Source organism: Rosa chinensis, chromosome 5, assembly GCF_002994745.2.
Source record: "Rosa chinensis cultivar Old Blush chromosome 5, RchiOBHm-V2, whole genome shotgun sequence".
Classification (NCBI taxonomy): domain Eukaryota; kingdom Viridiplantae; phylum Streptophyta; class Magnoliopsida; order Rosales; family Rosaceae; genus Rosa; species Rosa chinensis.
Genome location: NC_037092.1, coordinates 18,139,592 through 18,164,719, shown reverse-complemented (window position 1 = coordinate 18,164,719; position 25,128 = coordinate 18,139,592). Strand labels below are relative to the sequence as shown.

The following is a 25,128-nucleotide window of genomic DNA, read 5'->3' as shown; positions in this document are numbered from 1 at the left end:
AGCTATTTGAACTCTACTTTTCTGTTGTTTGAACGTGATAGAAACAACATATCAATCACCTACTTCTGTTGTCTGAGAGCTCTTTAAACTCTACTTTTCTGTTGTTTGAACTTGATAGAAACAACAGATGATCATTTGTTTCTGTTGTTTCTATTTTCTTGATACAACATAAACTTGCATATATCTGTTGGCTTTCAACCATTTCAACATCAGTCATTTACAATCATCAAAACCATAAAATTGGACTAAAATCTGCATTGAAAATGATGGCTACGTTTCATTAATTGCATCAACATCATCCAAAATACAATCCATAGTTCCAACTCTAAACCTAGCCAACAGTTACATAATGATCAAGAGAACCAAAAAACCATCTCATCGATCTCGATCATTTACCTAATATTGCACTAAGTCAAAAACCTATAAGGTAAAGAAAGAGTAGCTAGGCAAAGCAACTGCATGCATAATTTAGGTTCATCAACACTTTCCATCAATTATATATAAATGCACAAAAGCAATTCCTGGTGCTACTCATCTACCTTAAACAGAACCAAAGTTAGAACTTCATAACATGATTTGCCCATTCAGCTCGAACCACATCAATATCCTTCTGTGTGTAAGCAAGATTTGATTTCCTTTCCCACTGAAACAAGCAAATGCAGCAAGTTATTATGATGCAAATGCAGCAACTCCATTATAACTTGGTAGCAAACCTGAAATATGCCTATAATATGAACCTTATCATGTTGCATTTGCTTCTCAAAGTTACTTGCAGCAAGTCCAGTACCTTATTATGTTGCATTTGCTTCTCAAAGTTACTTGCAGCAAGTCCAGTAAATCAACCTTATTATGCCTATACTGGACTTGCTGCATTTGCTTCTCAAATTTACTGGACATAATAAGGTTCAGTAACTTTCAGTAACTGAAATATGCCTATATGCAGTTGATCATTCTTACCTTGGTAGCATACTCCAAGTTCTTGTCCTCCACAATTTCTTTCATATAACGCATGACGAAATAACCACAAGTCTTAGAATCAGTTTGCTCCGGAATACCCTGAAAATAATAAATTAAGATTAACCATATGAGGAAGTACGACTTAATGGAGACTATAAAAATTCCAACCAACTTACAGCAAGATTCTTCCATTGGATTATTTTCCTTCCTTTCCTAGCCTTTTGGGCATTGAAGATTTTAATAGAGCTTGAAAATGATGATCACAAAAATTATAATTAGCAAGCAGCAAGTTCAGTACATGAAGAAACAACATCAACTGATCAATATGGTAAAAAAATCTTTGGGAAGCAGACTTACTTGTCGACAATACTTTTCCATTCACCAGCACAAAGTCGCCTTTTTAGCGGATCCATGAAATGCACGACTTCTTCATCCGGGTTCACCACCGACAACATCCAATGAGCACTATAGAAAAAGATGTAAAAATTATTTTTTGATAAGTCCATTAAATCTATACATAGAAGCTATCAACAAGCAATATAACATGCCTAACATTGTAGTAATACTGATTACATACCCTGAGTTATATGGAACCAAAAATATTTGCCCCGGTTTCCCTAACATGTACCGATTTGACATAGACCGTGCCCGTTCAGTGGGATTTCCACACCCAATTATACCGGTGTGTGCAGGGTCGATAAAGCCAACCATATCAAGCATCTTAGACTTCTTCAGGACTCCATAAATGTAGCTACAAATAATATTGCAATATTAAAGGGCTAAATAAAAAAAAGGCTTCTGATTATGAAGATCAAGCAGAGTATAGTCAATTACTGAAGATAAGAATAAGGTAATTGAAAACTGATATGTACCTCATGTAAAAAACAATGACTCCTCCAGATACTTCCAGCATGTTAGCCATGTTATAGATATCCCTTCTAAAGATGACGGCTTTCCTAGAATGGCCGAAAATTTCCCCACCAAATGTTGTGTGGATTGTAGCGCCATCCATCAATTCAGTCTTGGCCCACATACACAAGTCCTTTACTGGTAATGGCAGATTCGTCGGCAAGTTTTCCAGGTCTTCATTGTCATCATCAAATGAATCTCTGATTCTCTTCTTCGGATTAGCACGCTTTGTTTTCTAATTTTGTAACGATAAGACTACATGTTATCAACCCTTTCCAATATTAACATATACTATATATATGAAACAAATTTGCATATTAATTGAACATGAATAAATAAAAGAAGAAGATGGACTATAAATGAATTAAGAATGAGTTACTTTCTGCTCAATGGGTTTAGGGGGTGCCACTGGTGCAGGGATAACAACTAGCTTTCTTGGCCAAGCAACACAAGTCCCAATGGCGTCTCCGACAGTGACTATGTCAGCATCCTTCACTGGAAATGGTAGCAAGGCATCATGCACAATGGTTCCAATGACTGAGACACGCACATTGTCTTCTCCCAATGGAACCCCATGGATCTTCTGATTGCCTTCCTCAACATTAACTTGAATGACAGTACCATAAGCAACAATATTTTCGACCCTGTCTATTGCCAGTCCGCAGTCGTTCCCATCAACCAGCTCCTATGTCAAACAATGAGCAGTTAATCATTCACTATATTAATTCCACATTTAGCAATGTTATTGTAGTTTCAGATAAAGACAGTCAAAGCAAAATGAATTTAAGGAGAACAGAGATAAATTAAGGCAAGAAAGGTGCTTACATTGTCAGAATTTTTCGAAGATATGTGGACTCTAACCTCCTCTTCAATTATAGAAGTTAGTTTCTGCTTTGGTTGATCTGTAGCCACTTGCTCGTCCTCTTGAACAAATATCTTCTCCTCAGCTAAAACCAACTTCTTCTTCACTGTTTTGCCATCACCTTCCACAATGTCAATCAAAATCTTCTCAGCTGGTCGGGAACAGCTCCCTTGGCCTGAACCATGTTCATGAAGTGGCGTCAATTGTTTTGGTGACTCTGGTGATTCTAGTGGCACCTCCTTCCCATCAATTTTTGCTTCCAACCTCGCAATCTTGGCTGTCCAATATGCTCTTTCCTCAGCAACTTGTCTATCTCTCTCTTGTTCCCATGCAACTCTTTCCTTAGCGAGTATACTTTCCTTCTCCTCCTCCAAAATCAACTTCACACTCTTCCTCACAGTCTCTTCCACACTTTTCTTTCTGCTTTTTGGGAGGTTAAAGTATGAAGCTGGTTTGGTGAAACCACCAACGCCTCGTACCCTCCCAGGATGCTCTGGCTTCCCCAATGCTAAGGTGAGCACATCATCTGAACCATCTGTTGTAAGCTCTCCGTCAGACTCCTTTTTCTTTAACCTTTCCTGGTACAAATATATGTATGTAAGCTTACTTATTAAGTAATTCATATATGAAGGACAAATATGTGTGTGTATATATACACACACACACCAAATCAGCCAGCGAAGTTTCAGATAAAGACTTACAATTCTTTCTGCCGTCTTCTCCACCTCAGGTTCTTTGAAGCAGCCATTCTTATCTTGCCGTGCCTTCACCCACATCGTCGCACGATCCAGTTTCTCTAAGGGGATTGACTCGGACTATAACAAATGAAAAATATATTAGAATTGGTAACCACAAGCTCTATTCACAAAGTTCAATAAGTATCATCCAAAAACTAACCAGTTCGGCTTCTAAGTTAGCATATCCTTTACGTGCCATACGATGAGGGTACCGATTTTCCTTTCTTTTTTCTATTTGTGCATCACGCAGTTCCTACAAACCAAAGCATACTTAGGCACTACATTGCATTGAACTTATACAAACCACCGATAAAATGAAACCAACATATGAACTAAGTTTCCAACAGCTAACAAACCTGAAATTTTTCTGAAATCCTGTCAGCGACAAAGATATCCCAATCAGCCTTCTTAACACATCGATAATTATCCGGTGGATTTTCAAGCAATTCAGGGGTATCCATATAAGGGATAATGTACTTGTTGGTCAATTTGCTCTTAAATTCCCTCCATTTATTTGCAGCAGAGGTAATCACCAGCTTCTTACATTCTTTAGGGATCACATATGCATCCTACGTATAAGAAAAAGAAGATTAGTTTACATCAGAAACAAGTGTGACTGAAAGTGTGACTGAAAGTGATAAGGATTGCAATATGTTGTAAGATTTAGTTTAAATACCACAATAGATTCCCAGATTTTCTGTTTTTCCTCAGGGTCCACCTCTCTCCAATCACCAGTGACAATCGAGATCTTTGTACGTGCTAAGACCCCAATGTAAGACTGCATTTCTTTTGCAGCCTTACCATAAGGTTCCCCCTTATCATTAATCTGTATGGTTAGCTTTCTCCCTCTGATGAGTCGCCTTGTAATGCGATTCATTGTCACCATCCCTCGCCTTAACAGCTTCAAACCACCAGTTGCATCAGGATCTTCCTCATCATCACCATCCTCTATCTTATTAGACTTAGAACTATTTCCAGACTTGGTCTTTGATACAGATTTCTTTGATACAGCCTTTGTCTTCTTCTTCGGAGATCTAGTCTTCTTCTTAGTTTGGACAACCTTCTTCTTCGGGGACACCTCCTTCTTCTTAGCAGACACAACCCTCTTCTTTGGAGACAAAGCTTTAGGTGTGGTTGACGGCCCTGCATCCTTAGAGCTAGTTCTTTTCATTTGCACAGCTTTCATCCTCAAAGCTTTAGGTGTGGTTGACGGCCCTGCATCCTTAGGCAAAGAAAAACGATCGATGATACCTGTCTCTTGAGCCAGAAAAAACAATCAGCACTAAACCAATTCAGCTTGAATCCAAACCTGCAAGAAGAGCATTGTCAGCAGAGCATTGTCAACTCCTCAACTACACCAATTATGTGATTTTGAGTACGACCAAGTATCAATATGCAATTTACAACACAAAATCATTAACAAAATCACAATCTGGACAATTAACCAACAACACATAACTCTAAATATGGATTTCCCAATTACCTTTTCTATTTAGTTTGCTGTTCAAAACCAATTTGAGTTCTTCAATTCGTCCTTAACATGAGATCCAATAACCCGACCAAACTGACTTTGTCTTCCATTGAGGAGTGCAGCAGAGTGCTTGTTAATTTTCAAAATCTGCAGCAGAACAGCAGTGATCAAAACAGAAACCAAGATTAACAACTAATCAAAAGTTAAAAACTCATCAAACTAGTATAATCTTCCCTGCTCACATATAAGTATGATCCATGTTAAGAGTAAGACAAACATTACATTCCCCCTTCAAAGAAACTTTAAAAATCTCTACAACAGACCTTCAACCATTTGAAGTCCAAAAACATCGATCATGCTACTACAGATCTCAATCAAATTGGTTTAGGAAAATAAACAACCATGTGTACATATTTGATGTCATAGACTACCCAGGTTTCTCACTTACAAAAAATGGACTAAAGCTGCTGTCTTGGAATGCCATTAATCTATTATGATTTATGCCAATACAATTATAATTCACATATATGTAACACCTAAAATTACAATTATGAGAATAATGCCGATACAATTATCAAAATAGCAAAATTTAAATATTTAATGAAGTATTTACCTTTTTTTTTTTCATCGTTTCTCAATGAAGTTGTGGGCTTGTGGCTTCTGCTTCTGAGAGCTTCTCCTCACTAACCACTAACCTCAGTGAGACAGTGACCGAGTTACAAACTGCAAGTCTGCAATTCAAGAAGAAGTTATCTTAATTAAATCATTAAAATGGAAATCAACTAATCAAGTTATCAAACAGTCAGTGTCAAACACTCTCAAACCCATTTGTAATCCACCCCTGAGTCAAAACTCAAAAGGAAATTGAAGTATCGAACCCATTTCAAATTTTCAACCATTTCAATTTTCAACAAATTGACCATACAGTCCATCCGTCCATACCATTACCTTAGTTCAAAACCAACAAGAATACAATATCAAATCGAAAGCCACAAATGACAAATCGAACACAATTTACATATCACGAAACCAATCAGAATCAGAAGCTCAGATTAATAAGAAGTCAAGAAGAAGAGAAGAAGAGGAGCTGAGGAGGAGTGGACTGTCCAGGAGGAGAAGAAGACGGAGAGGGAGAGAGAGATACCTCGGAGATCGGAGACCGGAGACGGGTTTGCTAGTTGCAGAGTTGAAAGGAGAGAAGCTGGATAGGGAGTCTGGAGGGCTGGAGGTGGAGATCGGAGACCGGAGACCGGGAGACTGGTTTGCTAGTTGCAGGTTGCTGGGCAAGGAGCTCGGCGGTGTGGGCTGGGTGGGGCTTGAAAGACCGGAGAGGCAGAGATGCCTCACGCCGAGACGGGTTGGAAGTTCCAAGGAGAGAGAGAAGCTGGATCGGGAGTGTGGAGTTCCGCGGAGCTCCGGCGTCAGAGCCGGAGAAGGAGGATGGGAGCGGAGGCGGAGGATGAGGGTGATGAAGAGGAGGTCGGCTGTCGTGTGGTTAGGGTTGAGAAAGAAACTTCATGTTTTTTTGACTAAGTGTTGAGAAAACTCGGGTATAGGCTAGGCATCGGCTGTTTTTTTTTTTTTTTTTTTTTTTTTTGCAAATAGTTCACATTAAGTTTTAGTACGTTCAACCAAAAAAAATTTTGTCCCGATAAACTTTTCCCTTTACTCAGACAACAGAATCTGTTGTCTGAATTCTCTAAATTATAACAAACTTGAAAAAGTTGAATTGGTGTTGATTTTGATACCATTTAGACGACATAAATAGTTAAATCTGTTGTCTGAAGACGTTCAAAAAAATCAGACAACAGAAAAAAGGTCTTCTGTCGTCTGAGGGGTATGGTATGAAGCATTTTTTGGCATAGTGACTAAATCAAATTCCGGTAAAATGTGAAATATGATTGCTGTATCAGAATGATGCATTGATTGAATTACTAATTGAAACTTGAAAGTGTGTAACCATTTCTTCTTACTGTGCTTATCGCAGCTTGGTTTTCTTTACCAAGCATAACAAGTTTGTTCATATTAACTCAGCTTATAGGTGGAAGTGTGTAATCCATTTCTTCTTACCGATCCTATTTCGCACCCATGCATCAACATCAATAAGCCCAAAGGCTAAAGCATCTTTTAGGGTTTTGCCTTTAATTATTTCTTAGGCCAAATCTATTTCTAATATATCTTATCCACTTTCTTCTGTGGATTATATGAAGCTTTGAGACTTGAGGGTTCTTACTTCCCAAGTCTTGAACTGTTTTAGTCCTGTGACTCAATAAAAGCATTGAGACTTAAGAGTATGTTTAGTGCTTTGATTATACATTTGTTATGAAGAATATGCCAAGTTTAATTTTCTTTTCTACGTTATTGATGTATACATTGCTTGTTGAATAGTGTTGCTTACAACGTAATTAGTTGTATCTTCATGTATGAAGACGAAAATGTGCTAGCTAGACAGAATAATCTGAGAATACCATTCTTGAAGATCTCTCTCTCTCTCTCTCTCTCCCTCACAAGTTGAGAGTGCTTTGGTTTGGTTTCAACTACTTCCTTTATATGATTTTACCAAATGTACGTTAAGCCATTATATAAGTGGAGTTTGGGCGATTTTAGTTGTGTTATAGGCTATTGGGCTATGTATACATATGTATTTCTATTTTATTTAGGTTGCTGCCATTCCATACACTTCTGATTTGGAGGTTAAGCAGATGCATTATATGTTTAGCAGGAGATCTATTCTGTTGGTCAGATTTTTATCTTCTTAGCTAGCTGCTTCGTAATAAAGTGATTACAACAGGCTAATAGAGTGGATGGCATAGGTCGCCCGTTATTTTGAAGCTTGACTGTCTCACAGTTTGTGTGCTTGTATGTGTCAGAATATGATGAAGTTGAGGAAACTAAACCGAACTATGGCTCATCACCTGTCCATGCTGACGACACAGGTGTCGCAGTTGGTGAAGATCGAACGCATTGAAACCACGGTTGCCAAGGCAAAAGAGGTTGGATAGAATGGTGCAGCTTGGAAAAGACGGTTCACTCTCTGATGCTTTTGCTCGTGGGGACGCTGTAATTCACAAGCTGTTCACAGAACTGGCCTATCGATACAAAGATTGAGTAGGTGGATACACAAGGCTGCTTCAGACACATAGACGAGTTGGTGATGCTGCATCAATGGCCTATATTGAGTTCGTTGACAGAGACAATGAGCTCAAATTAACAATCAAAACCCCCGGCCCCTCAACCACCACCACCAAGAGTTCCCTTGGATCCTTGGGAAAGATTCAAGCTCTGCGAGCAGTTTGCATCTCCTAAACAAGATAAGAGCAAGTGCTCCGAGATTTGATATATTTGGGGCTTTATACTCTTTACTTTCCGAGAGTAGGAATATGATTTCTTGTGATCATTTTCATAGCATTCTCCGGTTTTTTTTTAATTCGAAAAACTTATTTCCAAATGTAGTGGTGTGATCTAAATATTTAAAAAATAGTCCAACGTCCGAGTTCTCGTGTCATGTACTTGTGTTTTCTCAATGAGATTAGTGATGTCTCAATAGTTGTTGTTTTTTTTTCTTTTCCCTTTTATCTAGTCTCAAAAGTTGTTTCTTCTTCTAGCGGTCATTAGTTGAACCATTACTACTATAAATTCATCAAATACGTATCTATGGATGAGAATTCATTTCTGATTAATTATTCTAGTGGTTGATTTTTAAAGATATCATTTGTTGTTTAGAGACTTAGAGTATACCTTTTTTGTTTTGTTTTGTTAAGAAACATGTCAACTCATTACATTGATCAAAGAAATTACACATAACAACATATCTCTGTAGGATGGTTAAAAGAGTCACTACCTAAGTAATTTAACATTTTTAAAGATCATGAAGCTTAACTAAAAACTACACTTAAACATCTCCGGAAATCAAGGACATAGATGTGATGGCCATTCTTGGCGACCTATAAGGCTATCTCCAGTAAGGGAGGGCTATATTGGGGCCAGGGCTATAATTTAGCCCTCAAAAATATTATTCTTTATTCATGAACAAGTGAACCATCTCCAGTAAGGGAGGGCTAAATTTTAGCCCTATCGAGTATTTTATGATTTTACATTATGTTTTTTAATTTTTATGATTTTATTTTATTTTAATAATAGTTTAATTTAGACTAAAATTAATTTAGACTAATATTTTAATAACATTTTCTGATAAGTTTTTTAAGTGCCACGTGCCACTTCATTGTCATGTCATAATGCTCGGGTCTTAGTTTGTTTTATTTTTTTATTAATGGGTGACTTGTTTTTATTTGCTTTAACTTTTATTGTGTGGCTTTTTGGTTTCAATTGTAATGAATAAAAGTGTACTTTAATTCTACTTTACTTTCACCATTTATTTCATAAATAAAATATTACATAAACTTCATTAACATGATATAAAATGAATAAATTAAAAAAAATGCACTTGAAAGCAATTAAAAAAAATGCACTTGAAATGCAATTAAAAATTTTCATAAATAAATTACTTTCACCATTATAATTATAACATGATACAAAAAAAACAATTATGAAGCCAACGGCTAGTTGTGAATATGTATAATTATACTCATTAATTGTGAGCCATTGGATTTAATTGATTGCATAATTATGAGCCATTGGATTTAAGTATTGCATGAAGAAGAGGAAGATTTGGCTGATTTTCCGTGGGTCCCACCAAGGGCTAAAGGGCCAACCATAGGGCTAAATGTAGCTCTCTCCACCCACCTCTCCACCTCTAGCCCTTTGGACCTTCCCTTGTTGGAGTTCATTTTTTAGCAAAAAGGGCCAAAGGTTACCTATAGCCCTCCTTATTGGAGATGGCCTAAGAGAACCTACAAACTCTTCCCCCATAGGAGGAGGATTTCTTACATCAAAATAATTAAAGGCAAAATAAAAACCCAACAAGATCAAGCCCAATAAATCCAAGCCCAGACCCAAACAAGCAACCATGAGGCCCAAAGGTGGGAAACCCTAGTAGATGAAAGCTTAGTAGGGATGCAAGCCCAACTGAAAATGCTAAGGCCACCCAGCCTCCTGGGTACCCGATCCAACCACAGGGGTCCTCCATGGCTCCATGCCTCTAGCAGTCGACACCACCAGACAAAGAGACGCAACGGACACCTGTAACCACCGGCATCCATCCCAGGCACTGCCTATAACCAGGTTGATCGAGCCACTCAGCGAGCGTGCTACCACAGCCATCATCGACCACCACCCAGCACGGTCGAAGACCGAAATTGGGCCACCGCAATCAACCCAGCACTCATCATCATTGGACATCAGGCTTGCCCAGCTTGGCAAACACCTTGAAAAACCCACGCATTTTTCATCTTAATATGTTAGATCACTTGTTTAGAGTATACTGATTAAGGTTTAAATATGACACGCGACATTTAGAACCATGAAATAATTACTCATCAAACACCGAATATTAAATATGATGTTTTGAAAGAAGGAGATGAAAATATGAGAATGAGGCTCCTACGAGTTGCCCAAATAATGGGCGACTGCTGGCAATAGAAGTCCCTTTGATGTTAGCAATAAACATGTTCCATTGTCTAGAGTAACATTTTTTTTTCTTTTCTTTTTAAGTTGCCATCTTTGGTTGGAAGAATGTTTGGAAGTTATGTGAAATTATAATATTATTCATTTGAAGTGCTAGTCGACATTTTTTTTTTTTGAGAGGTAAGTGCTAGTCGATATGATCGATCGATTTCGTTCCAGGTGCTACTGCTCTAGCAAGGAGCATAAGAATCCCAACTTCCCCAATGTACCATTGCCAAACAATTTGGCCACCACATGAATGATGACATTTTTATGAACCATACTGAACCATAATTTGTAAATATCCAGTATTATTATTTTGTTTTGTTGAGAAAAAGTATTATTATTTATTATTAATACTATTATTATTATTATTATTATTGTTTTTTTTTTTGAGAAATTGCTCGTGGCGATGCTGGCTGTGGCGGCGAGACAGTGTTGGTTGGGCGGCGCAAGTCGTGAACGACGTGGATCGAGGCGACGCAGGTCGTGCCTGAATGGGACATGCGAACTCGACTCTGTGCATGCGATCAGTGGGTGAAGGGATGGAGACTGGGCCTGAGCCTGATCTGTCTTGTTGGACTTGGATCTGGACTTCTTCTCTTGGGGCTCTTTTGGACTCCTAATTAGTTAGTCTTTTCTTTCTAAATAATTTTAGAGGGCTATGCACTTTTGTATGTGTCTATTTATTGTGTCTTTGTTACATAGTTTATAGGCTTTCTTGAATAAGTGAGCATTAGAATCATCAAATGATTGAATATAATCTATGTATCGTTGTGGTATTATTGCGAACTTTTTATCTACCCCATGTCAATAGAGGAAGGATATGTAATGATTATTTCTGACTTGAGTTAATGATATATCGATATGATATTTATTGAAATATATATATATATATATATATATATATATATATAACCTTGCTCAGGTGCGGATATCCGCACCTAAGCAAAAAGGTACGGATTTCCATATTTGACTCACTTTTCGATCATATTTTCACATCTTAACCGTTCAGTTTTTAGGTCCTAATGTATAGATCATTTCTACAAATTTTCAGCCAAATTGATGATCGTTAAGACATTCAAAACTGCAATTTACGCGAACGAATGAAATCTGTCGAGCAGGAACCATTCGTGTTTATAATGGTAAATTGCAGTTTTGAATGCCTTAACGATCATCAATTTGGCTGAAAATTTGTAGAGATGATATATACATCAGAACCTAAAAACTGAACGGTTAGAATGTGAAAATATGATCAAAAAGTGAGTAAAAACTGGAAATCCTTACCTATGAAAAACTGCGGATGTCCGCAGTGGAGAAGCTCAGTATATATATATTTATATATCTTTTCACTATGCCAAAATCTGCATCAGACTACACTTTTTAGACAACGAAAAAAAAAATTCTGTTGTGTGTTGATTGAAACTGCTTCATACAACAGGTTTAGTGAGATTCGGTTGTATAAGGACGTTCGAAATCAGAATTTTTTTGGTGCAAGATTATTGTACAACAGTTTTAAGCAATTTTCTGTTGTCTGAATGAAAAAAAATTTCCCTCCCACCTTGCTCAAATTTGGGTCGAAATTTTGACTCACTTTGTACAACAGTATAGTTGTTTATGTTGTATGAGCAAAATATCATACAACACATTTTTTGTTTGTGTTGTGCAACTTTGGAAGAAAACTAGATGTTTCCAAAATGAGAGTCTTGAGTGCCAAAACAGCCAATTTTTGGGTGAAATGTAGGTACATGATTGCAAGAACCTACAACGGAATGACCTATTTTTGTTGTGTGAATGTGTCTAGGCGGGAGAAATGAGTTTGTGATTCGCACTAGGCGGGAAATCTGCTTGCTGGGTCCATAAGTTGAAATTTCAAGTGTAGACTATCAGACAACCAAAATTATTTATGTGTTGTCTGAATTGATTACACAAGATAAAAAACTAGACCTAATACATATTGTCTCCCACTTGGTCATTTTTAGCACTTAGATAGTCTTCGAGAAAAACAGCAAAAGCAAAACCTATCTTCTTCTTCTCAAAAGCAGAACCCGTCTTCTTCTCTTAAAAAATTGAACCCATCTTCTTCTCTTCAAGAATTGAACCCAAAATGACTGGGTTGGGATTCATAATAATACTTGACCCTACTGCAATCAAGAAATCCAATTTGTTCGATCAAAGTCGTTGTTCTTCTCTCTCGACTCAAGCCTTCGTCAGCCGATTGCACCACCACCGACCACCACCGACCACCACCGACCACCGCGACTCTGCTACCGTACTGTAACTCACTCAAATCGCTTTCTCCGATATCTGATCTGTTTCTGTAATTAATGACCTGAATTGATGTTTTTGTGATTCAGGAGGACGCACTAAAGAGAGAGATCAGAGATCTGAAAATGGAGGCTGTGCGGGAGCATTTGAGGTGCTTAAGAGAATAGGTTGCTTGATTTGATTTCTTGTTAAGTACAGTAGGGTGAAGTGTTGCTATGGATGTAGTTGGGCTCAAGTAGTGCCATACGCTTTCACCGTAAGGCTAGATAGGTGCTTCGTCTCCATCAAGACCACCTTGGGCGACGACTTCTAACGCTAGATTATCCATATCCTCTAACATCCTCATCCTCATCCTTCATATCCTTCACTAATTTTTTCTTTTCGATTTGATTTCTCTGCTAACCCTAGAAATGTAAAATGTGATTTGCATTGATTTCATCCTTAACTTTTGGGATTATGAGAGGTTCGAAAGAATGGCCTATGCGGAACATCAGGCTATTGAAGGCCAACTATTTCAAGAAGTTGAGCAATCTGGGTTAAGCCGAAGACTCGCTTGACATTAAGAACTTTTACCTTGATCTTAATAGTCTTAGAGCCAGAGAGGAATCAGTTATAAGGTAATTTGTTTGCTACCCAATTTGGAATTCTGTTGAGTGCTTGTTAATCTAAGTGAACTAGCTACCCTATTTGGAATTTTAGTTTGAATGATTGTTAAGTTTTGGTGTGGCTGATTGCAGAAGCCTTCATCAACGCGATCAACAAAGTCTATGCTGGCTTCCTCTCCGCATTGGACACTAACTTTATCACCAAGTTCATTCCTTTCCCTCTATTTAATGCTCATATGCTTTAATTCACTGTTGGATTTTTTGGGCATCCATTGGTTTGGTCTTTGGGATTAGGACTGAGATTGGGACTGGTATTGGGTTTGGGATAGTTACATGAACTATGTTTTCATCGTTATCATTTTTGTGAGATTGGGTCTACATTCTGAACTTTTGGAATTGAAGTATTTATTTGAAGCAACAAAGTAGGGTGTTTTTTTTATTGGTTAGTTGGGTCAGTGCTTTGGTTTCTCTTTGTTCTGAAGTGTATGGAATAATTAGCTTAACTCGATCTTTTGGGTATTAAAAGTCTTGCACAACTTATTTCGATCCTTCTAGTTCTTCTCTGAAACGGGTCTTGTAATTCTAGCATATATAGGTAAAGGTTCATGATTTTGTGAGTAGAATGGTTGAATTGTGCTGTTATCAGTTGCGAATTGGGTAGAGCCTTTTGTTTTTGCCACTATGAGCAACAATTTTGTGGTTAATCTGTGTGGTGATTTTTTTTTATAAATTTAATTTGCTTTTGTATTGTAACGGATCTGCATTATGATTGTACATAGGCATGTAATTCAATAGAGATTGTTGTACGCGAAGACGAAACTTCATGTTATTTTAAGCCCTATGTCCTTGCCTCTGTAATAATTTCTTCAATTCTGTCTTCTATTTCCTCTAATTGTGCTAGTGTGCTGCCATATAAAATTTGGAGTTTTCAGTTTCAAGACTCTCTTTTCATTTGTATGCTTAAGGTTGAGGAGTTTCTTTTTCTCTTTCTTTTTTAAGCAAATGTGTCCTTACTTGGTACTTCATATCTCTTATCTGCCATAGAAAAAGGATACCTAAATATGAAGTTGTAAAGTTATAGGTTGCATGGTTATGTATGTTTGTGATGCATCTGTTGTGCATATATGTGTTCTTGTTTTTTATAAAGACAAGTGTGTAGCTTCCACGTACTACCTTATTGTATATTCATAACCTTTATTTCCTTAGGTTGAAATAGTATGTTCTGTATTTATCAATAGACTTACTAGTTTTTATTTTAGGAATAGCTGGCGGGCGGTATGAATCAAGGTTTCGTGTTGGTGAAGTGACTTGTTTAGATGCAGCTGATCTGCCTCTTCTTCATTTATCACTGAAATCACCATCTATGACTCTTGAGGTGATTATGTTATGATGCAAAAAGCAATTGAAATTTTCACAGAACACTCATTAGACTTTTACTTTTTAGATGCATCCACTTCTAGATCTTGTTTTCTCATTTAGCATCACTACACTTTTCTTGTCCTCTAACCCGATGCACTCCTATAATGCAGAGGTCTGGATTATTTCCTACCTTTGATCTTATGTATATGTATTCACGTTCCCACCCAAATAGAGGCTTCTACCAGATATTGGTAGCTTTTAGGATTTTACAGGTAAATCTTTGACTCTTAGAGCTACTACAAAAGTAAAAAAAATATATGAGAAATTTCATTTTGAAGAGTTTTTTTTTTGGGTGAGTCTTTGTTACCTGGATTGGTAATTTGATCTTACCTTATTATACTCTTAGTTTGTTTATGTTTTGTTTCATCTATTAGTTTAAAAAAAAATACTTTGATGTGATTAGTAAGCATGGTTAAGACCTACGTGCTACTGCTTGCTAAAACACCTCCTGGTCTTGTTATTTTATTTGGGCTACTTCTCTATTCCTTTTGGTTTTGGCTGGGTTCCAATCTAGAAAGAAAGAGAGAAGGGGGAAGGGGGAGGGGTCTGGAAGAATATCGACAGGAGGAAGAAATTGACTTTTCTCCATTTTTTTCCAAGGTCAAGTGATTTTCTTTGGTTACTTTCTCTTCTTCTTTTGGGAGGATTGAAAACTGAGTTGACATCTCAGTTTTAACTTTGAGTTCAATTAGTTTAGCTTCTGAGTTTCTGTCCTTAGGTACTTTTCAACATAATCTGGAGGTGTTTGAGAAATTAGTTCTTATTTTCTATCATATTTTGCTCTTGAAACTTATAATTTATCTACAGCTCGCTTTGTTCTCTTCTCCCCTTTGTTTTCCCAAATTTCTTCACGAGTAACTATTATTGGTTTGGGTACTGAACGTTTTGAATAACTTTGGTGTTAACTTCTCAAAAGTCTCTCTCTTTCTTCGTTCTGTTATTCACATCATTCATATGCGTCTATTTTCTTTGTTAGTATGCAACACTAAGTGTTTGCTTTATTGTCATTCAAGTTGATTTTCTTATCGAGTGGAGATTGCAATTTTTGTTATTATGTCTATTTTTGTTCTTTCTTCGTTCTGTTATTCACATCATTCATATGCGTCTATTTTCTTTGTTAGTATGCAACACTAAGTGTTTGCTTTATTGTCATTCAAGTTGATTTTCTTATCGAGTGGAGATTGCAATTTTTGTTATTATGTCTATTTTTGTTCTTTCTTCTTGAAACATAACTTGAATTATGAAACCTAATTCAAGGTGTATTTATGTTCTGTTAGGTGTTGAGGGAGCTACTTGAGCTCCTTTGTTTTCTGTAACATGTTTAGACAATCATTCTTCTTCTCAAAACCCATCTTTCTTTCGGAATAGGTATTTGACAAGCAACTTGCTCAATGACTCTATTCCAGAATGGATTAAGAACAGAGATAACCGCTAGTATGTTTTCTATCCTACATCAGATTTGGTTTCGATTTTTGTTTTTATTTTTACTGAATCTTGCAGAAGTATATCATTCTATAATTTATATCAACTTACTGTTTTACACTCATGAAGACATATATCAAGAATTTGTCAGTTAAAGTAAATTTCTTTTACAAGATTTATTCATCTGTAATGAATTGCTGGAATGAGTACCAGATATGTAATTTTGCGGTGTTTAGTAGATCATTCTATTAGAATTATATGTTAGATTAAATTTTTAATGTAGTGGGATGTCTTTAAAAGCTCTGCTATACCAAACAACACGAAAGCTTCTACTAAATAGTCTTCAATGATGTAGCCATTTGTTTTCTTTCCACTTTATGCACTTAATAAATAAGTTGATTTTCACATAATCTAGATTAGCCAGAGCGTGCTTGGACAAATTTCCATGTACAGAAGGTAACTATATATCTCTTAGAAATCATTTCTATGATTTACATATATACGCTTTAGTTTTCCAACTTGTTTACTTATATAACTTTGTAAAAATTTTATAAAGAGAATTCAGTTGATAACTTAAGTTTGCATGTGACCTCAGAATAAATGGCCTAGTACTATATTTTGATTTCATTTATCTACTCCTATATTTTCTCGTACCTGATTTTTTGTTTATTTGCTGTTACCAAACAGTTTAGTACTCATTGCATATAAACTGTGGTGTGAGAGCAACCACCGTTGGAGACATCAAATTCGAAGATGATACAGATCTTGGAGGTGGAGCAAAATTTGTTGATGACTACATAGCAAATAATGTATCGACACTTGGAATGGAACGCTAAGGAATATGCTTTGATGCAATGTTAAACATAGCAACCCATATTGTAGCACACTAATGTTTTTGTCCCCTGATGCAATGTTAAACAAATAATTGTCACTGATTCATGATTTTGTGGAACAATGACTAATACGAATTGTATCTTAGTGGGTCTAATGTATTTTGAAGTTTAAAATATGGGTTGGAGTACTATTAGTTCATTTGATTGTTTGCATCAAATTTTATTTCCATTTGATCACTACTTTTCATTAGGTAAAATGGATGTTTAAATGATCATACAACAGATCTCTCATATATCAGACAATGGTTTGTTCAGAAAATAAGTTTTCTAATCGACTCTCACACAACAGAAAACACTGGAACTTCGTTGTCTGACAAGCTTAACAAACAACAGATTTAAACAAATTCTGTTGTCTCAAGGCAGCACCTCAACTGCTGCGCAGCTGCGCCTGACATCTGCCGAGTCATCTGCCGAGCTATCACACAACAGTTATAACACATACCCATTGTCTGAATTTTTCTCAGACAACTGTGTTCCACCGTTGTCTGAATTTTCAACAGACAACGGCTCGCTCTACAACGGTGGCACTCCAAATCACACAACAGTTTTCTTCTGTCGTCTGATAAGGATATTGGCATAGTGTTTCTTTATGACTAGCAACTCTATATGTTTTATCGAGTGGAATGCATGATGAGACGTGTTGCAATTTGCATATGCATACAGACACTCGAGAAAGTATGACACTCACTCATAACGGTGTCTTCTATAATTCAATCTTTCTTGAAAGGATTGGCCTACTTTGCCCACTCAAAATAATGAAATATGCGTGTAAGTGACATGAAGCTTACCTACCATCACTCCATCATCTTATCATCTATCGAAAGAAGAAACGAGAGTTTATCTAATTATAGTTTTTTTTTTTTTTTTTCCAAAATGAATCCAAAGTGAATCGTGTTTCATTTGTTTAACTATGAATCTTAGATCATCACAACTTTTTCCACTAAATCCTCCTGAATTGTCATTTTATATGAATTCTTAATTCACTTGATTATCCCACTACTGCTCTCGAGCAATACCCATATATGTTATAAACGATTATTCGATTTAATATATGGTTTAATTTTTCTCTAGATATCAACTACAACGCTATAGTAATCGAAGGGGCCAATCTGCCTAACACATCTATATTATAGTTAACAATGGTTTCCTAGAGTGTGCATGAGTATATCAAAGCCGCCCAATTACTTGACTCCTAGTAAGTCTAGAATGAAATCCAAATAAGTATATGCCATCATTGTCGCCCATGTATATGTTTTTGTATTTTATGAATTTGTTGAGATGAAGTCAAGAACAGTAAAAGCTAATCTTGTTAGAGTGTTTTTTTTATTTTTTTTATATGTTGTTTGTTATATGTATTGTTAGGGATTTTTAGTGTTATGGACAAAATTTTCACATACTGACTGGATAATCAAAGCTAGATTGCCTTGAAATTTGAGATATCAATGTCAAAACTAGAATATAAATTTGGGTTTCCAGAATGTTATGGTACTGACAAAAAACAATGCAATATAAAATATATTGGTGTACGTTTCATTGTTTGTAGCTAGCGAATATATGTTCCAAGGCATTTGAGTGTCAATTTGCAATGTGGTACCAAACTTCATCCAATCAGAATTTGAGGTCAGGCTTCACATCACCTTGCATCTCTAAAAGAATCTTGGATCCAATAGCATCAACTTATCTTGTAGTAAAATTAATTGCAGCGAACAGCATACGGCCAAGAATTTTAGGTTTTGTTCTAAAGAATGTGATGATATGCATTATAGATGTCCTAATTAAATCTTACGTACTTAAAATTCAGTTACTTTCATCACCACATCTGTTGAAAGTTAATCCCTTTCTTTGATCACGACAAACAAAAACAATTCTCCACGAAGAGATTAATAACATAAGCGGAGCAACATCAAAGTAATCATTGAGGGCTCATTTAGCAACTATGAACCATTTAATTAGCATCCTAATATATATAAAGCCACAATGGGTCACTCACCAATAGTATAATGGAATTGGTGTTTAATCGAAAGCAAACCGGATCCAAACCTCGATCTGACACAACCATGACGATCACCAAAAACCTCAGCATGCTCGACATCAATCACATACTCCACACGTAAATTACAACTATTAAGGAACGTTGTCATATAATCACAAAACACCACACCTGTACCTCTCTCACTTGCGGCCTACATCAAAGGCACCACCGATGGCCCAATTTTTTTTTTTTTTTTTGGAAGGAAAAAACAAACTACAATCTAAAACCACGACTACAACCAGAATTTAAGGTCTCCACCACCGATGGCTCAAATTGGGTACTCTTGTAATCTGCATAATATTTCCATTTATTTGTTTATGGACTTGCTTCCTTGCTTTGCACAAAAACATCTCATCTAAAGATGAGTAGTCACCACCTATCCATTGCTAGAGCCGCATCTACGCGTCTCACGAGATGGAACGAAACTTTGCCATTACTTTTGTGGGTGGTTGATTCATCATTCACGATTCACCCCAAAATATTATTCCATGTCTTTTACAACTTTGAATCCACACCAGGACATGCACGAAGCTTCGTTAGTGAGTACTCAAAATAGCACACAGCCGAAAGCATTGAAGTCGGTCTGGTCACATATGGACAATGACATAAATACGTAGGTGTAAATTCTACAAAATCCCCAACATCTTTTCGAATTTAAAATCTTATTTTACCCTGTATGGTATATTTTATTTCCTCGTTGCACTAGAAGTCTAGAACACATAAATTCATAGTAGTCTCCACGTATTCCGGGCACAGGTGGTTACAAAACTTTTAATGTTGGCAAGAAAGGAAAGAGAAACCAAACCAAAGCAACAAAATTTCATTCACTATTTTCATATTCACACACAGCACCAAACTCTGTGATTGTACCAAACAATGGAGAAGAGTCCGCACTCGAATTCCGGTGGAGACTGCCGGAGGGAACCGCTTCTCGAGTCGGAGGACGGCGTCGCTTCAAGCAGGTCTTGGAGGCTTAACATCAATGAGTTTCGCATTCCGGAACAGAACGAGGGTGAAGGTGAAAAAGGGTGTCGACCCTTCAGTAATATCCGTCGTCTATGCACACCCAGTAAGTCTGTTTTTTAAGTCTTTTGTTGAAGTACATTAAGATTTTACGTGTTGATGTTTGTGGAATAGGTGTAAAGGTTTGATCTTTGGAGCCTTTGGAGTTTTTCTGTGTGGTTTTTGGAACGTTTTGTGGTTCGTTCTTGGAAAATAAGTTGAAGAATGCGAAAGGAAATCTTGGGTCTGTGGGGAAGTTGAGAACTTTGAATTGGGTTTGGATTGATTTGTTTATGAAGTGAAAAAGACAGGGCTTTGTTGTTGAAAGCCCTGTTTTGTATTGACATGCCGTAGTTCATGTTAATGAATAGTTGTAAAGGTTTGGTTTTTGGTGTTAACAGAGTGATTCTCTGTTGGGAAATAGGTTAAAGATGAGAAGGGGATTTTTGGGTTGTTGGAAAGTTCTGAAACTTTTGGAAGAATTGGGTTTGAAATTTTGAATTAAAGTTTTTAAGAACTTGAAAGGCAGGGGTTGTTGCTGACAGCCATTGGCTTTTTAAATTGTTATCCCTGGTGTTTGTCTGCAGTCTTTGTTTCTGTTATGTTATGCTTCTGTCATAGAAGTGTGGAAGTTTTTCTAATTGGAGTGCTCTGTTGAACTATAGATGTTCGTTATTATTTACAGTTTTCTGAATATGTGTACCTTTTCGTGTAAATATCTGTCGAGTAGGAATGGATCAAGAATGATATGTAACATTAGGACACTTCGATTTGCTTTCGAGCTTTTCACTCTTTCTCCTACTCCATGATTTTGATGGGCTTCATGGGCTTAACATTCCTGTGTTTTGACCTTAGGGAAAAAGTTCAGAGTTGAGCAATATTACAAGCAACAAGGAAGGCTTCTTGAAGGGTACAGTGAGATGGAGACCATGGCTGAAGAGGGTTGGTTGCCAGGAAGTCTCACAGAGGTTAGTTCAAATTGTCTAGGCTATGAGATTGGTTTTCATATTCCTCTATTCTAATTAAGTTCAGTGAATTAAATGCAATTTAGTTGCATTTGGCAGAATTGCTGGCAGGGTTCCAATCTGCCAGCATTTAGTGAAAAGAAATAAACTGTTAAGTTTGACCGGGCAATGCAATGAATGAGAATTTCAATGTCATTATCATTGATTTTTATTCTGTACACCAAATCTAAGGTTATGAGCCTGGTTACTGAACGGTCTGTGCTGCCATTGTTTCTCGTAACATGGAACATCTGGGAGTTTTAATTTCTCAATTAAAATTCATATGTTCCTTTCTGCAAAATTTTATTGTTTTTAATTCTCCTCTGTTTTGAATAAATTTCAGGATGAAATGAAGCAGCTAGCTAAGAGTGAGAGGATGGCAGTTCATATATCAAATGTAGCTAATTTGCTGCTCTTTGCTGCAAAAGTTTATGCTTCAATCATGAGCAGATCACTGGCAGTTATTGCCTCTACCTTGGATTCCCTCTTGGATCTCTTGTCTGGCTTTATTTTGTGGTTCACTGCCAATGCCATGAGAAAGCCAAACCGCTTTCATTATCCTATTGGAAAGAAACGTATGCAACCAGTGGTAAGGCATCATCAATCTTGCTACCAAGACTGACAACTATTGATGAGTTAATAGAGAGATAGCATTGGTTGAGCGAAGACTATGTGTTAGTTCGGTTCCTAGATGCCAATTTTAGTACTAGAAGTTAGCGATATGACATCTTAACATTTTGAGTAAAAGTTTTGAGTAACTAGGAATGAATACCATTGACCTGCAGTAATCAGTATAATGTGTCGGACATGCAAAGTTGTGTCCACATTGTGCATGATGAATCTTTGTTTCTGTTCTTTGTACATCTCTAGATTCTCTACTAATTATGCTTGCTCATGCAGGGTATCATTGTCTTTGCATCTGTTATGGCAACTCTTGGACTGCAAATATTGCTCGAGTCTGCTCGGGAACTCGTCTCAAAGGTAAGCGATTCATTTGTTTTCCCCACTCCAACCTGAAACTTGGACCTGATCTGGTTAGAGGTTCCAATCATATTGTAAATATTTCTGTAGATGCATATCTGTAGATTTTCACGGTTATTGAATCACCTAAATTAGCGAATCATGAAAATCACAAACTGAATTTGGTGGTCTTTTTTTTTTCTTTCCTTTTTTACATTACAGTTAGATCTTTAATCATGATTGTACTGGGAAGTTATTTGTTGTTGTACATATGTTCGTCTGCCAAGTTCTGTCAATCTATTTAGTCAGTAGTAATGTCAAACTTATCTTACTTCCTGTGTCCTTCATTGGCTGCAGTCCCCAGCAGAAATGGATGATGGACAGGAGAAGTGGATGATTGCCATCATGGTCTCGGTCACAGTAGTGAAGTTTCTGCTCATGGTCTACTGTCGTAGATTTAAAAATGAAATTGTACAGGCCTATGCACAAGACCACTTCTTTGATGTCATTACTAATTCAGTTGGTCTAGCAGCAGCAGTCCTAGCCCACCGGTATAAATGGTGGATTGATCCTACTGGTGCTATTGTCGTAAGTTCGTTCGTAATAAAAACTAGTTTTGCTTGCTCACCACATGGAAATTTTCTCAAATTTCAAGAGTTATACCATGTTTATCCAACAATGCTGATTTTATTTTTGAACAAATGATGCAAGATTGCACTTTACACCATCAATACATGGGCGAGGACAGTCTTGGAGAATGTGCGTTCGCTAATCGGAAGAACAGCTCCACCTGAGTTTTTGGCCAAGTTAACCTATCTGATATGGAACCACCATGAGGAGATCAAGCACATTGATACAGTGAGAGCATACACATTTGGTAACTGTTACTTTGTGGAGGTCGACATAGTCTTGCCAGAAGACATGCTTCTGAACAAAGCACATAACATTGGCGAGACACTCCAAGAGAAGCTCGAGCAACTTGCTGAAGTCGAACGGGCCTTTGTGCATATCGATTTTGAGTTTAGTCACCGGCCGGAACACAAAACTAGCGTATGATGGTGAGAATTGTAGTAGCTAGGAGCAGAAACTCAGCTTTCCGGAGCACAGAAGTTTTTTAATAAGCTGATGTTTTTGTTTTCATCTTGTAATCTCCTCATTTGTACTACGAGCTGGATGTTTAATGGTATTAGTACCTTGTTACGGATTTAGTTCCTCCAGTTGTGGTTAAATTGCTAGCATAGTGTTCTTTTTATTATCATAGTCAATGGTATTGAACATTTGAACCTTGAAGATAACAGTATTGACAAGGCAGGGTGAACTAGTGGCTGGGCTAAAATCTTGGTTGAAAAATTATGGAAAAACCGAAAGAAGGCGAGAAGAAAAGAGTCCACATACTATTCGATAAGTGATCGAGTCAATGAGCATCTAAATGGCTAAAATTAGGTATCATAGATTCATAGTGAACGATATTGAACCTTGAAGAAGATAACAATATTGAGAAGGCAGGGTTAACTAGTGGCAAGGCTAAAATCTTGTTTGTTGAAAAATTGTGGAAAAACTGAAAGAATGCGAGAAGGAAAGAGTCCGCCTACTCTTTCGATAAATGATCGAGTCAATGAGCATCTAAAGGGCTAAAATTATGGACCAAAATATAAAGTTTCTACGTATTAAGAGAAAGCAATTGTGTTTCCACCGTGAACATATTCTATCAGCGGGTTGTGACATGTTTATGAGAACAAAGACGAGGATAACATAGAAAGGAGTCGACAAAAATCAAGGGCCTAAAAGAAAACCTTCAGAAAATGGGCCTTAAAACCTGTAGTAACTGACCATATTTGGGCCTTAGTTTTCTCAAATGGGCTAATGAGTCCAAGCCCTTAATTGATTTATGGTCCAATACTCCCACCAAAGGTAAGGACATGCTAGTAATTTGCCACCACTAGGGTTTGTTTCTCTTGGCAACTACTATATAAACCCCGTAACCTTAATCCTTCAAACGCATCACACTGTTATATGCAACCTCCTCCTCCCTCCTACGTTTTCAGCCCTCAAATTCTTATGCTTGTTTTCTGTGTTATTGTGGCCGGTGATGTTTAGATGTATTGTCCGTACCATCTGAGAGAAATCTCTGATGCATTAACCTCTAGCTTCTGAGGCCTCGTACTAAGCTTTTTTTTTTTTTTTTTTTCTACTTGTTCTAGTTTCTGGTTCATAGGTTATTGCAAAGTTGTTTTCTTGGTGAGGCCTTGATGAATGTATTATATACCATCAAACTTTGAAAGCCCCAGATTGGAGCTTGTTGATGCCAACACTATTTTCTGAGCCTTGTGTTTTTTGTTCTTTCAACAAAGTTGTAGTCTTAAGATCTAGATGGGAATGGAGTTTAGCTGAATAGAGAAGCACTGTAGTTGTTGGATGTTGGTGTGGAAAGGCAACAAATTAGAGTCTCTGATGCGCTTAATTACTATAGCGTTTTAGTGCTGTACGTTGCCAATAGGGATTTGGGAGCTGAGATTCTGACATTTACCTTCTAATTATTTAAGGTTTATGCATTCAGATGTTCCCACATTCATAATTGTGGAAGATTCACTTTCTTACTCTAGATTGATATGGTTAATAGGGATAGAATTAGAGCATTGAATTTACTTTAGTATAAGCGTTGTGGTTGGGTATGATCTATTTACATGTTCTCAATGTATGATGTGTTTTATTGGTTTGTCTTGGTGAGTGTTGTATTTTAGTGTAATTGTGATTTGATGATAAAGGCAACAAATTAGAGTCTCTGATGCTCTTTTTCTATAGGGTTTTCAGTGCTGTACGTTGCCAAGAGTAATTTCTTGGGAATTGAGATTCTGGCGTAAGCCCTTTTCTTTAAGGTTTATGCATTCAGATTTTCCCACATTTTAATTCAGGTTTACTCAGTTTGTTTTTACTTGCAGGAATTTGTACTTTTTTGGTCTTAAAAAATTAGCTCTGGTTACTTTTTCTGAGTTACTGGATTTGGTATTGAAGGCAACAAATTAGA

The 25,128-nt window shown here is 36.9% G+C and overlaps 2 protein-coding genes, 1 long non-coding RNA gene, 2 other non-coding genes and 1 pseudogene across 5 annotated transcripts; 5 read left to right on the top strand and 1 right to left on the bottom strand.

Moving 5' to 3' along the window:
* Positions 1–257: 257 nt before the first annotated feature.
* LOC121049504 lies at positions 258–4,648 on the bottom strand. The gene is made up of 12 exons (XM_040507062.1): positions 4,142–4,648; positions 3,822–4,034; positions 3,626–3,718; positions 3,430–3,543; positions 2,692–3,306; positions 2,246–2,545; positions 1,830–2,101; positions 1,535–1,708; positions 1,315–1,422; positions 1,134–1,203; positions 958–1,056; positions 258–643 (listed from the first exon to the last, which is right to left on the bottom strand). Exons 1-12 carry the CDS (start codon positions 4,634–4,636, stop codon positions 557–559), a joined length of 2,640 nt encoding a protein of 879 aa, XP_040362996.1. The 5' UTR covers positions 4,637–4,648; the 3' UTR covers positions 258–556.
* A 3,161-nt stretch (positions 4,649–7,809) lies between these two features.
* On the top strand, positions 7,810–8,273 carry LOC112201642 (annotated as a pseudogene).
* A 6,981-nt stretch (positions 8,274–15,254) lies between these two features.
* Positions 15,255–17,207, top strand: LOC112201643. Its single transcript, XR_002936836.2, has 3 exons — positions 15,255–15,390; positions 16,159–16,224; positions 16,900–17,207. It is a non-coding gene; the product is annotated as an uncharacterized LOC112201643 (long non-coding RNA).
* A 2,594-nt stretch (positions 17,208–19,801) lies between these two features.
* LOC112166601 (metal tolerance protein 10) lies at positions 19,802–23,320 on the top strand. Its single transcript, XM_024303479.2, has 6 exons — positions 19,802–20,206; positions 20,995–21,107; positions 21,487–21,732; positions 22,044–22,124; positions 22,461–22,691; positions 22,815–23,320. The coding sequence occupies exons 1-6, from the start codon at positions 20,014–20,016 to the stop codon at positions 23,157–23,159; spliced, it is 1,209 nt and encodes a 402-aa protein (XP_024159247.1). The 5' UTR covers positions 19,802–20,013; the 3' UTR covers positions 23,160–23,320.
* Positions 23,321–24,184: 864 nt separating this feature from the next.
* Positions 24,185–24,262, top strand: LOC112168565. Its single transcript, XR_002924326.1, has one exon. It is a non-coding gene; the product is annotated as a small nucleolar RNA snoR117 (small nucleolar RNA).
* Positions 24,263–24,344: 82 nt separating this feature from the next.
* On the top strand, positions 24,345–24,429 carry LOC112168564. Its single transcript, XR_002924325.1, has one exon. It is a non-coding gene; the product is annotated as a small nucleolar RNA snoR116 (small nucleolar RNA).
* Positions 24,430–25,128: the final 699 nt, after the last annotated feature.

Bases quoted from the DNA above. Each gene is read 5' to 3' on its own strand.
- LOC121049504 (XM_040507062.1), bottom strand. From the start codon at position 4,636: ATGAAAAGAACTAGCTCTAAGGATGCAGGGCCGTCAACCACACCTAAA. The intron at 3,307-3,429 runs GTAAGTCTTTAT...TATTTGTACCAG, and splicing joins AGAAGACGGCAGAAAGAATT to GAAAGGTTAAAGAAAAAGGA. The intron at 1,057-1,133 runs GTAAGTTGGTTG...TATTATTTTCAG, and splicing joins TCCAATGGAAGAATCTTGCT to GGTATTCCGGAGCAAACTGA.
- LOC112166601 (XM_024303479.2), top strand. From the start codon at position 20,014: ATGGAGAAGAGTCCGCACTCGAATTCCGGTGGAGACTGCCGGAGGGAA. The intron at 22,125-22,460 runs GTAAGCGATTCA...CATTGGCTGCAG, and splicing joins CTCGGGAACTCGTCTCAAAG to TCCCCAGCAGAAATGGATGA. The intron at 22,692-22,814 runs GTAAGTTCGTTC...AAATGATGCAAG, and splicing joins ATCCTACTGGTGCTATTGTC to ATTGCACTTTACACCATCAA.